The following is a 16,664-nucleotide window of genomic DNA, read 5'->3' on the forward strand; positions in this document are numbered from 1 at the left end:
CTCATAAATAACCTAAATTATTGAATGTAGGCAACATACATATAATATTTATACTGTATTATGTATTTGTCTGTATTTCACAATTTTCTAAGCTCAAACACAAAAATACAGTAGCTAACAAGTAAGTACCTTTGTTGCCTGCGATTTAGAAGTTAATTGCTGTGTATTTAGTTGTACACTGACTACTTTATCAAAGTGTCATATCTTCAGGAAAGAAATAAAGGAAAGATACAATAAAATAAAGCATTATAAGCATTATACGGACCCTCAATGGTACAGTTCATGAGATTAGTGATGTGATCAATCTTTGCTCAATTAAAGGTTGTGTGCCGGTTTGGACAAACCCTTCTACAGAGTAAGCATTGCTCCTATCACAGTTTTCACTTTGAATTATTTCAAATCTTTACATCGTTCCAGAGTGAGCATGGGTCCATCGGGGTACCTGAATGATGTGGTCTTCACTGGTGATCTCCACTGCCTCCTGGCAGTGCTCCAGCGCAGTGAACACAGAGTTGCAGGCCCTGCACAAGCCAAATCACCATTCAGCAAGGCCAGCAGAAAAAGCCTCTTTCACACTTGATATTACAGGGTCAGCGACTCCGCCCTCCTAGCAGCTTATTCTCTACTTTCATAGTGTGCAGGATAACCCAGACCATTCTCATTCACATCTCGAGCGCAGTAACAGAAGGGGGGATTATGGAGGCCTGGATTATTAACGGCTCATTTATTACAGCAGCACTGGAAGTTTCCCGTTGTTGCTGGTCTAAGGTCGTACCTGAGTTTGAAGTTTGAGCGCACCTCCCCTTGTTCGATCTGAATCAGTTCATTATAGCAGGCTGACACGCTGTTATTCTCCACAAACCTCTGCCAACGAAAGAAAGAAAGCGAGAAACATTTAAACAATCCTAAAAATGCATCCTTGATCTCAGAGTCCACTCAAGGGCCCCTTGGAGTCCGTGAAACATGTGCAGGAGGTCAGCAATGAAAAAATGTGTCAAATTATTTGTATTAGTGGTCTTCAGGTGCTAGTGAATGAGCCCATGAATTCAATCAAGATGAACCAACAACTAACTAAAAATATAACATAAAAAAAGAACCTAACATGGACTCAGATAATTTATCAGATACACCCAACTTATTATTACGTTTACAGCATTTATCAGACGCCCTTATCCAGAGTGACTTACAATCATTAGTTACAGGGGACAGTCCCCCTGGAGCAATTTAGGGTTAAGTGTCTTGCTCTGGGACACAATGGTAGTAAGTGGGTAGTAAGTATTATTATAATACTTTATTGTGAATTATTGTGTCTTTTTTCTGCATTTCCAACTGGAATGGGCTGAAAAGGTTTTGTAATGTTATTAATACTATAAGATATAGGAATTACTTTTGCTGTAAATCAAAGGAGAAGGCAGATTGAGGACAGCACACCTCTCCTGTCCTTCACTCGAACCAGTTACTCCACAGGATTAAAAGACTTCCTGTAAATCCCATCCCATGAGCAGCCATTCCATACCCCCTCACACACACACACACACACACACACACACACACACACACACACACACACATCTCCATCAGCCTCACAAGATTCTTCACGTACTGAAACACGACACAGTGGCCTTCCTGGCATGCAGACAACTCCTGTCACCTCACGATCAGTGTATTAGTGTAACAATGGAAGTGCAGCCCATGGTAATCACTCTCCTGAATCCTGTAATCCTGTGCCTCTCAGAAAAAAGCCTTCACCCTAATCCAGAGACCCAGCACCGGCCTTGTTCATAACACAGATCATGTAAACAGACACGGTGTTCCTCTCCCGGTATGCTCAGCCCTTCAGGCCAGAATCCAAGGCGTCCCCTCATCCAGCTACTTACTCTGAGACCAGCAATGAAATCATTCCATAATAATAATAATAATAATAATAATAATAATAATAATATGTGAGTAAGGTAATACTTGGTGTTCAAGTCATTGAGGCAATTGTCTCAAAATCTTCAGATCAAGAGGACATAAAAGAACAATGCCAGCGAAACAGCAAATAATGCTACAGCCAAATACAGAATGATGCATACTCTGGAGAATCCAGCACACAACAGGGGAAGAACAGATGGCTCCTCTGAATCCGAGGGGCTGCAGGGGAGAACAAAAAAGAGAAAATATCATCAACAGGGCCATGCATTTAGACATTTACAGTATATCACTCTGATTGTTCTGGATGCAGGAAATACATGTTTCCGTTATTCATTCATTCACGGGCCTGGCCATTTTTTAAACAATAAAATCTTAATGTGAAAGTTTCTTACTGCAATTATGCTGCAATTCACTGTCCCTTGGTCTGAAGTTATAGTAAAGAATTGTGGGAACAAGGATCTCTACCTAGTATTTATGAGCTGTGGTTGCAATATGATATTCGCATATTAATGCTAAAATGTGTCACTGTCATACTGATTTCGTCAGCATTATATATTACAATATCAGTCATTATTAATTTCTGACAATTAATTTAGCATTTAGTTTACCTAATGTGATAAAAATCATAATAATAGAATATTTTGGTCCGCAAATTTCCATCAGATAGTGGATTTCTCCATCATATGTTTTTTCCTTCTCATTTTGTTTGACTTTTTTGACTGTTTTTTTGTAGAGTGTACCTAGAGTGTAACACTCAAGACACTCAGGAAAGGGAAGCCAGAGCCAATCCCAGCATCACTGTGCACAACTCAGCTAACAGTGGGGCCAGGATGGGAGGTAAAAGGGACTCAGAGGGACTCAGAATTAAGGACAGACTTACATTTTTGGCACCACAACTAAAATGATGGTGTACTCAGAGGGCTTTGTGGCACGAATCAACCTGGGGAGGGAATCAAAGATGAAGATAGATTATATCACATCATATACAGTCCTAAGTGCCAGCACAAGCAGAGTGCAAATCTATTTATATTTTGTCCCTTTTCGTAAATCACTTTTATCAGTGAAGTATGGTGCACTTTTACATGTTTTGTTGAACTCAGTGTAAAGCGTGTAGATCCCCCAGTGAGTTTATGGAAAGCGGCTCCACAAAAATGAAGTTCAATTTAAACATGCAGATTGAGGCTGGTGATATCATTGCCACATCAGAGACCAAAACATTTCCCTGAATACATGAATGCGAGTCTGTGCCATTTTGAGTGGTGACAGACCCACAGTGGAGATGGGGTGGAGTGTAAATTGTGTATGCGTGTCTCTCTCTTTAGTTGTGTTTAGCCGAATCTGTCTTTACAAGTATCAGCAACCACAATTAATAGCAAATAAATTAAAGTCCTGTAAGCTGTGGAAATGTGTGGAAGAGAAAGTGGCAACTTCTCACATCTGGCAGACAATGCTGCAAATACCTGAGTTCCTATCATCTAGCAGTTGCTAAGCAACTACACATGTTACTAATTGGATAGACAAAATAATAATTCTTGACACATGTGGTGAAAGGATCCGATCAACACTTAATGAGTCGGTAAGAAGTTCTTGGCTTAAACAACAGAAGATTATAAGTGATGATGTTGCAGGCAACAAGCAACCAGGTGAGAAACAGAATCAGGGCAAAAAAGTGACAAACACAAATCTATTGCCATGGAGACAGACACTGCACTCTGAAACATTTGCAGCTGTCACTGTTGTCTTGCTCTTAACATTTATTTCACTCACAAATTTGAATAGAAAAAATAGTTGGTACAACAGTTGGGTAGCTATATGCCATTCAATGGTCAAATAACTATAATTCATGTAAAAAATCTCTTTGTCCATAATTCAATGCCTAAGTGTTTCAGAATGGTCATGGGATTTCATGCTTGCATTCTGATTGGATGGTCTTAAAAAGTTACCCAGTTACTCATTAAAATTATTTTGTCAGGTCTTAATGGAAGAGCAAAATCAACACTGGCCAATGTATCATTACATAGACCATTAGATATTATTATTTGATATTATATGTAATATGTTCAAAATATTAAGCAATATTTTACACAATATTTTTTTATTTAAAAAAAAAACACAAATGAACAACGTACTTGCAGACAGCTTCGGCCTCAAAGTATCGTGAGTGGCGTCCATCGATAACCACAATTTCATGGTGCTTGTCCAGGAAGCACTCAACGGCAGAATCTGGCGTGCGGGAGATGTTACATTTAAAACCAGCACGGTCACATGCCCACCAGAAGGCGTCGCTTTGACTGTCCTCCTTAGCAAACACAAGCAGGACCTGTAGAAGACAGTAGATTAGGTGGCTAATCGGCTCACAAGACTGAGCATCACTGGGCTACTTTCTCTCAGCGTTAAGATCCTAATCACATGGAGTAGTAAAAACACTGGTCTGATCTTAGTCCCAAGATGCAATTGTGAAATCAACTGACTATGCAGATTTTATTCTTACAGAGAAAACAAATGAGAACCATGCCACAAAATATTTTACTCTCCAAGTTCAGTGGCATGTGTACCACATTTGGAGAACAAAGTCACAGAAAGTGATTGTCTTGCTTGGTGTTTTGATGATGGTGGTCTGCCATAAGTACTCAGTTGTCAACAAAATGTCCATAAATACCAATAAATCAATAATGGTAATGGGTGACAAAGAGATTTAATACCAGCTCTTCACTGACACATGCTCCTCTGTTTAACATGGTAATTCAAACCGATCTGATATGCATGCAAGCCTTCCTCCTCACGTCGTCAGACCTCATCTCTACGACCTTCAATTGACTCATCATCCATCAAATGAACCATCATCGTGGTCTGGAAGATTTTAGAAGAGCACATGTCTCCTGAATCAACCGGACACGATCCAGCTCCGTGTACGAATTCACCACATCCCAGACATGGCTAATATCCCAGCAGTTACTGTCAACACTGTCACAGCACAACATCTTCCAGGCTATTAGGGAGCAGAAAAATTACAGAACCAAAAATAAGCAAACATAATTCATGATAATTAGTTAGAACAAATATTGTAGCTAAATCTTTTCTTCTCCTCTGTGGATTCTCCTGTATTTAAATTATGACCTGTTATCAGCTGCTAGCAAGACAGAGCAACATTACATCTCTGCTTAATCATAACAGACTACTTAGCCAAGCTACAAGAACTAAAAGCCCGTAACACTCATACAGCAAAGTAAATACAAGACAGATTCCTGTTTCTGACAAAATTCTGGGCCAAGTTCATGGTCCTATGTTTAGCAAGATGTTCAGACATGTCCGATCTCCTCACGTCCTCAGGCCAAACCTCCATGACCTTTACTAACTCATTCACTGCAGTACAGAAACACATGTATACACACATATATATACTGTGAATATTTGTAAAATTGTGTTGTCTAGTCATGCCTAGTGCAGTCATGTCAAATTGTATCCCTGCACCTGTTTGTCTCGTGTATACTTATGTCCTGCAATTGTGATGTCTCTCTGTTCTGCTCTGTGTTGCACCACGGTCCTGGAGGAACGATACTTCACTTCACTGTGTACTGTATGTGTATGGCTGAAATGACAATAAACCTACTTGAACTTGAACATATAACACAACATCTTCCAGCGTTGCCAAGAAAAATCAGTTTCTTTCCCCTCACCGTCACCCTCCAAAACAGCTGACAAAAACAGCACCAAAACAGCTTTAACTGTTACAATGCAAACAGCTCCAACATGGAAACTGCACTTTATGTACACTGTGGTATGGTGCAATCTAGAATCTTTGTAATTTTCTGTATATAAGATTTTTACTGTATTGTATGTTGTTGTTCTTTATACTATGCTTGAGATACATAATCGGCCGTAAACTAATTCCTTGAATGTTTTCACTCACATACTTTGCCAATAAATGTGATTATGATTATAATTTCTTTAACTTAAAAAAAAAAAAAGGATCCAAGCAAATTTTCCACCCAGTCTGGCAGGACTGAGCACAAGCTCATGTTTCCTGCCTCCTCCTCTGTCTACCTCAGGTTTCTTTACTCGCATTTGTTCCCAGTGCCTTCAGAGGACATCACAAACGCGATCTCTGTTAGAATCATCCCGAGACCATGCTGACTACCCAACCAAACACGCAGAGCTTTTATTCAACAATTCTGATTGGCAAAAGAGTGAATAGTGAAATTCATGAAAAGGTCGTAAGCTTTACATTGCTGACCCTGAATATTTATTTCTGTTTAGTTAGCTTCTGAATTGTTTCATCTAGTATCCAGCAGTTTCAAAGAAACCTACAGCAGACCACAAACATTTAAAATCATTTATGACATTTAAAGAGGAAGTTTAAGTTGACCTATATTTAGAGGGTCACCCACCATCACCTCGAAAAAGCGAGGGAAAAATACGTATGTGGACCTGACCGTGACCAAAAAACTGCCCTCCCTGCCCCCACACTTCCAGAAAAAGAGGGAACAGGAAGAGCTGGAGGGATACTGAGGGCCAAGTGTAATGATGGTTGGCCCCCGCCCAGAAACAACAGACAGCCTCTCTCGGCTCCCGCCTGTCCCACTGCATCCCCAGCCCTCCCTGGACACGTCCAGTATGTGTGTGTGAGATCTCTGGAAGATTTTGAAGTGGTTGTGCAGAGGACAGTGCGTCTGTATGCGAGTGTGGCACAGGGTAAAACAGAGAGCGATTATTTATGTCGGACGGAGGGCACATCAGAAGTGTGAAATTGTTCAGAGCACAGCACGCACGCGGGAGTGAAGTTTTTTCTATCGCGTGTGCGCGCGTGTATCTCAGATGCGGTGTTTACTGATAGAAGGAGGCGGAACGGCAGCGCCGTGTGTGGGTGTCATCGTCGCTGCGCGCTAGTTGCCGGGAGGTGCGGGGAAGAAAGAAAGAGAAATGACATGCCGCTGGTGAGTCCCCGCGAAAGATCAACACTCTTTCATCTCTCGCAGGGTTATGTAACCATGGAGCAGCGCTGCGAAATTCCACACGGGACACCCGCTCTCAGTCCCCTCTCACGGAGAAGGGCCTTCTGCACTGCCGGATGGGGCACCACAGGGGGCATCAGTGCCACATTGCAGTCAGGCGGGTGCTGCCGTTCTGCCTCAGTTCGGTGCCAATGACGAACCCGCGGCCAAGAGTGCTCGTCAGATGGAAAGGTCAGAGAACCCGGAAAGCTGAACTCCTGAGTGCAGCCTAGGCGGGCAAGGCCTAAAAGAGGCTTTACGCCTGGGCACAAAAACACAAAAACACGAGGCCGGAACAGGACAAGGGGTAACGGGGCTAAACATAGCCCGAGCAGTGGCTCGAAACATAACAGGGCGTGCTGTGTTTCCATTAGACCTCCGCTAAAAGTGCAACAGGAGGCAATCCCCACACGGACACGTTAGAAGATTACCTTGAAATATTAGCTGCTGAAGACTTTTCATTCTCCATAATAGGCCGAACGTGACACCTCGATCAAGCCCACGCCAGATTAACACACATTAAAGAGGCCACTCCATCTTCAGAGGAGCCCGGCGCGCTCCGGCAAAGGGAAGGTTTATCTGTGCTGCCTGTCAGTGCGCCGTGCCTACCTCAGCACTCTGGAGTTGAAAGGTCGAGCTGCAGTGTTTGCACACCCCAGACAGGCACCCTCGAAAGTTGGCTGACTCCCAGAACAACAGAGTTCTGACATTGAACTGAATGACTTTGGCTTGGTTTGTAACTGTTTAAACAAGCCAGGCATGAGACCATCTGAGAGCCCTGTGTGTATATATGTGTGTGTAGGTCTGTGTGTTTTCTCAAAAAGAATTATAGGGAACAAAAGGTTCCACCAAAAGTGTCTTTCACATTTTCCCGCCTCCATGTTTCTCTAACACATAGACACACCTTTATTCTGTCTGCTCTGTTACTGGTAGCTACTGGTAGAATTACAGAGGGGTTGGAAGCATGTACAAACATCATACACACACACACACACACACACACACACACACACACACACTCAAGAATCTCTGTGTTTGATCAGAAGAAGACTTCAGTCCAGGGGAATGCTCCACAGGCCCTGAGCTGTCTGAAATCACATCAGTTGTTGAGCCTCGCAGCAGTTTACGGTGTCACGTCACCCGTAACCCCTGAGGATTATCCCGAGAGTGAGCTGCTCCTGTGTTCACACTGATGCTCCTGAGTAGAAAGGCTTGTGGGTTAGAAGCTCCCTCTGCCTCTACCTGTGCCTACAGGAAATGACAATAAAGAGGGCTGGATGATAACCGGAGGCACCGTGGAGGGCCGTGACCTGAACGAATGATGAACCTGCAGGAGAAACTGCACCTTACTATACCTGCAATCACAAACTCAATAGTGCATTTCATAAAATATTCAGACAACATTTCGAGCTATTTTAATGGAAGGCTAGATGGAGGGGAAAGCACAGCTCGGCTATTTTCCAATGCCCACACTTCGATGAAGTACATCCTGAAATGCCCAGTGTCTAAATACTACCTTTCAAGAACCAAGTAGGTGAGGAGGGATCTAACAGTGAATTCAGAATCAACATCTACACAATCTAACAACGATCATTTGTAATTGATTCTTGAGTAGGTATATGGGTCGTAGTGGTCATCGTTGTTAGTGCTTGAGGGCCAGAGCCATTGAAGCCATAATGTAATAGTTGTGAACTTGACATTACCAGCATGTGCATCAGCATGTGCATCATGAAAAAACATAATGCTAGGGATGTAACGATACACTCGCAATTTTCAGTTCTGTCACGGGGCTGTGGTGTGATGCGATGAAAGAGCGAAAGTCGGAGGAGACGTGGGACCAAATCGCGAGATAACGCACAGTGGTGGCCGATGTCTCCACTGTTTACTCTGCAAGTGCGTTCGGCGTACGCTGGAACCCCCACGGAGGTTGACGCTCACATAACAAAACACAACAAATAGGGAGTCGGGGTTGAGGAAAGCAGGAGAAAGGATCGGGCCCTACTGGAGATGAGGAGAGTTGAGGTGAGCCAAGTCGTTGCCACATTGACAAGAAAAAATCACTGAGCACCGTCCGGCAATTACAACACTGATTAAATGTAAAATTCATGGTATGGATTTCTCAATGTTCCTAACAGAATGAGCTGCAGACAAATGTATTTATAAAAGCTGTGCAAAATGCAACGTGTTTCCTTTTCATTAAGATTAAAGTAGCTTTTCATTATAAAAACATTTAAAGAATAAAAATGCATTCACTAAAAAAAAAAAATATATATCATCAAGTATGCATAACCCTGACCCACCAGACATGTGATGTGGAGTAAGTTTAACTTCTGGGTAAAATTTGATACGGAGTGCCAGTCTGGCTTGCTCAGGGCATGGTACAGTCGATTCGTAGGCACCACATTAAAGTACACTGTCAGTGAATGGAGATTATGGCATTGCTATTCAATGTAAAAAATCACAATGTATTGTTACATCCGTACTTTGCCCTGCATTTTATACGGATGATGCTGTTCCAATGTTGGGCAGTCAGACAGCTGCAGAGAAATGACCATACCCATTCAAGCCTTTGTGTGATATCAAAAGAAAACAGGTACAGGAGAGAAAATAATGTAAATAAAGAGGGGAAAATGCCTTTCACTTTTAAGGTCACCTTTTACATACATTGTTGTTATACATGTCACTTGTTCCATGGGGACTCTTAAAGATCTCTTGACCCTTGTTGTAGCCTTTTGTGACATGTAGTACTGTATTTTATTAGTGACAAAACAATGACATATATAAACCTAAACCCTTTTTTGCTATGATGCATCACTCTCAGAAAATATATTAAATAAATAAATACACATATATGTGTGTATGTATATATGTATGTTTTCATGGTTGCACTTCAGTGGGGTTAAGGTAATAAGATAATAAACCTCATAGCCACATGAATTTATATCCTATATAATGTCTGACCATGTATAGCTTTTGTTTTATAAGATCTGATGACTGATGTTGCTTGTTTAACACAGTTTAAGCAGAAACTGGCCAATTCTGATGGATAATCTGGCACTAATCTTTCCAAGATTTTACATTGTGCTTAATCTCACGCCACCAGATGGCTGCACTGCATAAGATCCACAGAACGCCACTTCCACCTGCCAACCTTTGGTGCAAATCCCTCACCCCGAATCTGATCTAACCATCATGATTCCAATCTTACACATTAAAACTGGACCATTGCACATGGACAACCAAGGTATTCCGAGGCACATATCACTCTACAACCAACGTTACAGTTATGTAAAAAAAAAATTCAGTGAATCTTACCTGGGTAGGGTCTTGGGCCAGTCGCATGGGACCTATGCATTCTTCTGTCGCAGAAACCTGCAAGAAAATGCGCTAGAGTCAGCAAAACAAATGACAGGAAATAGTGAGAATGTAGGCTTTTCAGCTACCATGTCAGGTTCGTCCAGAAGAATGTGGAAAGTTATGGCTATTTACATATCCTGAATGTAAATAAAATGTTGTCACAGGATGTTTCAGTTTACGTGCGTGTGTAAAGTTCTTGTTCCACCATCTGAATATGAGAGGCGGACTGTGCTGCAGCCTGCAGAAAACCTCCTTACCTGCCTACGTCACTAAAACTGGGACCTATAAGCTCCTCAGAAGAGGATTCACCACACACACATGCACGCACACACACGCACAGACGCAAACGCACACATAAACAAATCCCAGAAAGTACAACAGTACAAACCAGAAGACTTAATAATCCATTAAGATGCTACCAGCTAAAAGATAAACAAGGACAACAGGCCTTCCACAGCATGACAAATGGTGGGGCAGTCATGTGACAGCGGTATAAAAATACCGAGACAGGATGAAGGACTGAAAAGGGGAAAAAAAAGGAACTTCACAAGGGTTTCCAAGAACTTTTTTTCTCTCACTCCATACCGATGCCCTTTTAAGAACAGAAAATTCATGGAAAATCTTAATGAACTGAAAAAGATTAGAATAGAAATTATTTATAAAATTAAATTCAAAAGCAAAAATCTGACATTTAGTACATACTTTTGTAATTGCAACAAAACATTTCTAATTACAACATAACATTTCTTTCTTTCAAAAATAGCATAAATTTGTATAGTGAATAGTTCGGATGTGCTTTCCAGCAAATAGCAAGGACATGCTAGTCTTGTGATCTCCCAGAACCGCATGGAATAATAAAAAGGCCACATTCAATCACTGTTACATTTTTCATCTATTTTTGGTGAGCAGAATGAGAGAAAAATGCTATTCAAGTATATTTAAAGAGCAGTATTTCTGATTCTGATTCCATTATAATTGAGACTGTACCTGGTCCAGTAACACATTATTGTGAGGGCAGTGAGCCTCATTATGTTCTGATACATCCAGGTACATCCACTCCGCAAATGCTCTTTCCATTTCCCTTCACCAAACCTCGGTTTCTTTTCCATTCCCCCTCTCTCACACACTTCCTGGAAAACCTACAGAATTTGCAGTTTCTATTCAGTTCCTGCCTCTCTCTCTCTCTCTCTTCCTGGAAAGTAAAAAAAGAAAAGGCTGACATTTGAAGTCTTGTGTCGTGCTACTGATTGCAAGGCCCGTGCACAGCAGTGAACAATCCTCTCACTGTCTCACCGCCTCTTTCATGTCATGCTGCTGGACGCTTGCTCGGCTGTTGCTCCTTTCAGCGGCTTTACACGGTCCCCAAACTCACTCCTGGCAGGAGCGCTGCTGACCACGGTAATCGGGGTCCAAAAACACCCCAATTATCATTATTATCTGCATTAGCATTCAAATATTTCAAACAGTTTTTTTATTTAAAATGGTATCATTAGTCTTATAATTCCAATTGAATAATTTTGTTAATTGTCAAGTCCTGCTCAGGATTCTCAGAAACTGTGTCCATGTTACCTTTTTCCTGGACATTTCCAGTTTCTGAGACCTGGAAATTATGATCGGGTGGGTTTTTGAGCTGCCTAAACGTCCTACACGCCTATTTACTCCCACCTGGACTAGTGGAGTCGCTAGCTGAAGCATCGTTACTAGGGTTTTCCCAAACGATAATTTTTAAAAACAATTAATCTAACCATTATTATTATTATTTTTTTTACAATGCATTAAATTCATTTTTCCTATTGATTTAGGTTTGATTTGATTCTCAATTATTTCCACAATACAGCTATTTATACATTCTAATTTTGATATCGTAATGAAAAAACATTACTTTCTTCAAATTGCAATGCATGTTTATTGCTCTTAAACTCAAAAGTACAACATAAAATTATATTAAGAGTGAGATAAGTCCAAAATAATAAAAAAAAAAAGGTCACCCCGAGTACTTTGTTAGAGCAATTGAAAGAATACAAAAAGCAAAGTAAACTTGGGGGCTTAAACAGTGTTTTAATTGCTTTTATTAAAATAAACAGCAGCAATAGAAGTCAGGAGCCCACCATGGTGTCCTTTCTGAATCAACATAAGTTAACAATCATGTTGAAAACATACATTTTTCAGAAACACAAAAACTTGTGCTACTGTATATTGCTTAAAAGACACAAAGTGATGAATCAGATCAACTGAGGGTGCAGGTGATTTTTCCATAGTGAAAGTGAAGTGATTGTCATTGCGAAACACTGCAGCACAGCACAGCACACGGTGACACAACAAAATGTGTCCTCTGCATTTAACCCAGTGGGCAGCCATGATAGGCACTCGGGGAGCAGTGTGTGGGGACGGTGCTTTGCTCAGTGGCACCTCAGTGGGATCTTGGTGGACCGGGATGGTTGAACCGGCAACCTTCTGATTACGGGTCCGCTTCCTTACCCGCTAGGCCACCACTGGCCCAAAAAACTGACTTTACCCTGCTTTGTTCGGTCATTAGTTTACTTTTTTGTACGCTTCACAAGCATTACCCTGGTTGAGCTGTGTGTGCCTGTGTGGGGGTATGACAAGGCCCACAACCTTGTGATTACACGTCCACTTTTTTAACCGCTAGTCTACCACTGCCCACACACAGATGGCCAGCATCATAATTTAGGCAATATTTTTTGGAAGGTTATTATATATAGTCACATATATCACACAGAGAGCCAAAAGTCACATTATCAGCTGAGATTTTACCGTGTCCTGGGTTTTGTAGCCACATAAACATTCTTCATGTCATTCAGCTTGGGTAAAGCGAAAGGCATCTTACTACATGAGAAGCTCACGTCAGTTGTCAGTCACGTGGCGTCAGGGAGTAGAGCAAAGAGCAAAACAAAATGACCTGTACTGTGACAAACATGCCATGAAAAAGGGCCTCTACAAGATCACAGGGTCCCACCGAACACGATATGCTCTAAAATTAGACCAGCATTACAGCACAGAGCAGCATTTTATTGACTTCATATGCGGATGCTGGACGTTGCATAAGCCAGGCTGAGGTATAGCTTAACCCAATTACAGAGGCCAGAAATGATTTCAGCAATTACATGCCTGGGGAAAAAACTGAATCTGTCAGAGCTCTTATGTAGTCCAACATACAAGTAAGTAGATATTCTAGGTGTCTAGACTGTTTAATGGACATTACTAAATGATGAGGTCAGCATGTTAATATTATACAGAAATGATTAAATTAAAAACACCCATTGAGTATCCGATTGAAAACATTAGAACAATTAGTCACACAGTATTTGACCACATTTAAATAAAAGTGTAGCACATGCAACAGATTGACAATAGACAAATAAAAGTAACTACAGTTGGCCAAAAAAGTAATTTCAGCCACAGATTGTATAAGTTGTCCATAATTTTCCTCATAGGTACATTTCAACTGTGAGACATAGAATGTAAAAGTCTAGGACATCCCACTGTATGATTTATAGGAATGTATTTGTATATGGTCCAAAAACAAATATTAAACGCAGACAAACAATTTAAAAGGCCAACAAGTGCTTAACACCTCTGAGAACTCCTTCAAGGCTGTTGGAAAAGCATTTCAGGTGACGACCTCTTGAAGCTCATCGAAAGAATGCCAAGAGTGTGCAAAGCAGTAATCAGAGCAAAGGGTGTCTATTTTGAACAAGCTAGAATATAAAACATGTTTTCAGTTATTTCACCTTTTTTGTTGAGTACATAACTCCACATGTGTTCATTCATAGTTTTGATGCCTTCAGTGAAAATCTACCAATTTAATGGTCATGAAAATAAAGAAAACTTTTGGACTGTACTGTATGTGACAACCATTTACAGTCAATAACTCATATCAAAAACAGAGAAAAGAAGTCCCTCCCTCTCAGACGCGGACAAGACCACCACCATCCTCACCCATCTGACTGGGTCAGCATGGGGCTGGGGTGCAGCCTAGGGCTGCACGATATTGGAAAAATATGCAATATTGTTGTTGAATATTGCGATAACGATATTCTTGCGATGCATTTGCTAAAAAAAATTCAAAAATATCATCAAGTATGCATAACCCTGACCCACCAGACATGTGATGTGGAGTAAGTTTCTGGGTAAAATTTGATACGGACTGCCAGTCTGGCTTGCTCAGGGCATGGTACAGTTGATTCGTAGGCACCCCATTAAAGTACACTATCAGTGAATGGAGATTATGGCATTGCTATTAAATGTAAAAAATCACAATGTATTGTTACATCCGTACTTTGCCCTGCATTTTATACGGATGATGCTGTTCCAATGTTGGACAGTCAGACAAAATAAACATGTAATATATATTGATCTGATCTAATTAAATCTAATTCAGGCTAAAAAGAAACAATATGTCAAAGAAGTTGCAAATACTTTGACTTCAAAACATTATGAATGACTTAAAACTAGAGGTGGGCATAGATTAATTTTCTTAATCTAGATTAATATCACTGTAATCTTGGAATTGATCTAGAGTAATCTATATTTTAGATTAATCTAGATTAATATAGATTAAAATGGCTCATTTGAATTCTGCCGAAGGCATTCAGAATATGTGTGCTACCCAAATAATGACTAAAAGTAAGTCTTTGAGAACGGGTTTCTCAAGCCAGGTGGCGCATTAGACCAGGGGCTCATCTCCTGTTTCCAAAATGCATCACAATCTGCTTGAGAAAGCTGTTCTACTATGATAATTGGTGAGGAAAATAAATTATGTTCAATAAGATGTGCTTGTGTTTATCAACTGTTTATTCAGTTAAATAGCTGCATCCATGTTACCACGTCACGTTTGATGTGGTAATTTCACAGTTCGAAGACTCGTTCTCGCCCCCTACAGTGCAATTCAGCTAGGTATACATCCGCGCTAAAATATCAAGGTGAAAGTCATCATAGTGTAGCGGTTCTTCTTCTGCCTTGTGTAACTTTTTGATTCCGTTTCTTGAACCGCAAATGATGAGCTGACACCCAAGAGATTTTCTGTGCAAAGTGTATTCTGTACAAAAAGCCAGGTCGAGTCAGAACATCGCGTCAGAACATCGCGTCTTTCTGCACCTCTCTCTCTCACAACTCACGCCATGTGTCCAAGAGAACTGAACATTAACATAAAGCATTCACAATTTACAATACTGCATTCCTGTACAAAAAGCAAGGTCGCGTCAGAACATCACGTCTTTCTGCACCTCTCTCTACAATATACAGTATTAAAAGAACATAAATATTCACAAAATAACACACATGCAAAATATTCCTAATATGTACATAAATTAAAAGGAAAGAAATAACTTTTTGCACACAAACCCCACGCACCTCTCACAGCTCACGCCATGTGTCCAAGAGACCTGAACCGGGTCTCAAAAACAAAATAAAAGTCTTTAGAAAATAAGAAAATAAAAGACACAAGAAAGAAGAAATATACTTATAAATCTAGTGTAACCATTTATCTCCGGCACAATAGCTTGCATAGTGTAGACCCAGCTCCCAACCCAACTTTGTGAATAGATTAACGGCGATATTTTTTTTATCGCCCGATAAGAGTCTTGCGTTAATGCAGCACGTTAACACCAATAACGGCCCACCACTACTTAAAACCTCAGCAGATATTCTGATTTCTTGTACCATACCATAGAAATTACCATAGACCTGCCAACACAATATGAGTTGCTTTCAAAGATTATTTTTTATTTACATGTAACCATACACTCATCAAGAATGTCTTAAAACAAGACTTTTAAACAAAATTTTTCCTTGCCTTGTCTGTTTTTTATATATATAAAATATTATTAAACTAAAATTAAATAAGGGGTGGGTTCTCCCCCAAATTTTTTTTTTTTTGGTTGGGGGTGCAGTTCGTGTTGGGGACTCCTCCTTAGGAGTGGGTGGGTGATTAAGAGACAGAGCTGGGTCCTCTGGGTCCTAACCGGTAAGGAGGGCGGGCCAGCCCCACAGAGTGCCCTGGAAGGTCTGCTTGTCCCAACGGACACAGGAGGGGCTGGCCGGATGGTCTGGCGAAGCCCCCACACTGGTACCAGGGACGTGGTGCAGGGAGAGAAGCTGGTCGCATTGCCAGCATGGACGTGCAGCAAGAGGGGCTGCATGTTCCCAGAATGCACCAGCCTGGGATGCCGTAAATGGTTATCGGAAAGTCCTGGGACCGCCTCCCTGCGCAGGGCAGGGAATGATGCAGGAAGCGTCAAAGGGGACATGTGGAGACAGGGCCTGCGAGTACCCGGAAGGGTCAGCCCTGTTTTATGTGTGCAGGTTCGAGGGACTGAGGCCACCATGCGAGACCACGTCGGGAGCCAGCCAGAGGGTCCGGGTCCGCCATTGGGAGGACAC

The 16,664-nt window shown here is 41.3% G+C and overlaps 1 protein-coding gene across 4 annotated transcripts in view; it reads right to left on the reverse strand.

The window, feature by feature from the left end:
- Positions 1 to 16,664, reverse strand: part of pde8b (phosphodiesterase 8B) — a 43,988-nt gene that overhangs the window by 17,934 nt on the left and 9,390 nt on the right. For 3 of the 4 annotated variants that reach the window (XR_003749053.1, XM_028971523.1, XM_028971522.1), the window contains exons 2-7: positions 10,221 to 10,277; positions 4,044 to 4,234; positions 2,795 to 2,854; positions 2,076 to 2,133; positions 776 to 864; positions 443 to 521 (exon numbers count right to left, since the gene is read on the reverse strand). Coding sequence is in view for 3 of the 4 variants with exons in the window: in XM_028971523.1 (XP_028827356.1) it covers positions 443 to 521; positions 776 to 864; positions 2,076 to 2,133; positions 2,795 to 2,854; positions 4,044 to 4,234; positions 10,221 to 10,277 (534 nt within the window). In the remaining variant the exon portion in view is untranslated. Of the gene's footprint in view, positions 1 to 442; positions 522 to 775; positions 865 to 2,075; positions 2,134 to 2,794; positions 2,855 to 4,043; positions 4,235 to 10,220; positions 10,278 to 10,348; positions 10,528 to 16,664 lie in introns of those variants that run through there. The other variant, XM_028971525.1, reaches the window with a different exon arrangement.

Source organism: Denticeps clupeoides, chromosome 3 (genome assembly GCF_900700375.1).
Source record: "Denticeps clupeoides chromosome 3, fDenClu1.1, whole genome shotgun sequence".
Lineage (NCBI taxonomy): Eukaryota > Metazoa > Chordata > Actinopteri > Clupeiformes > Denticipitidae > Denticeps > Denticeps clupeoides.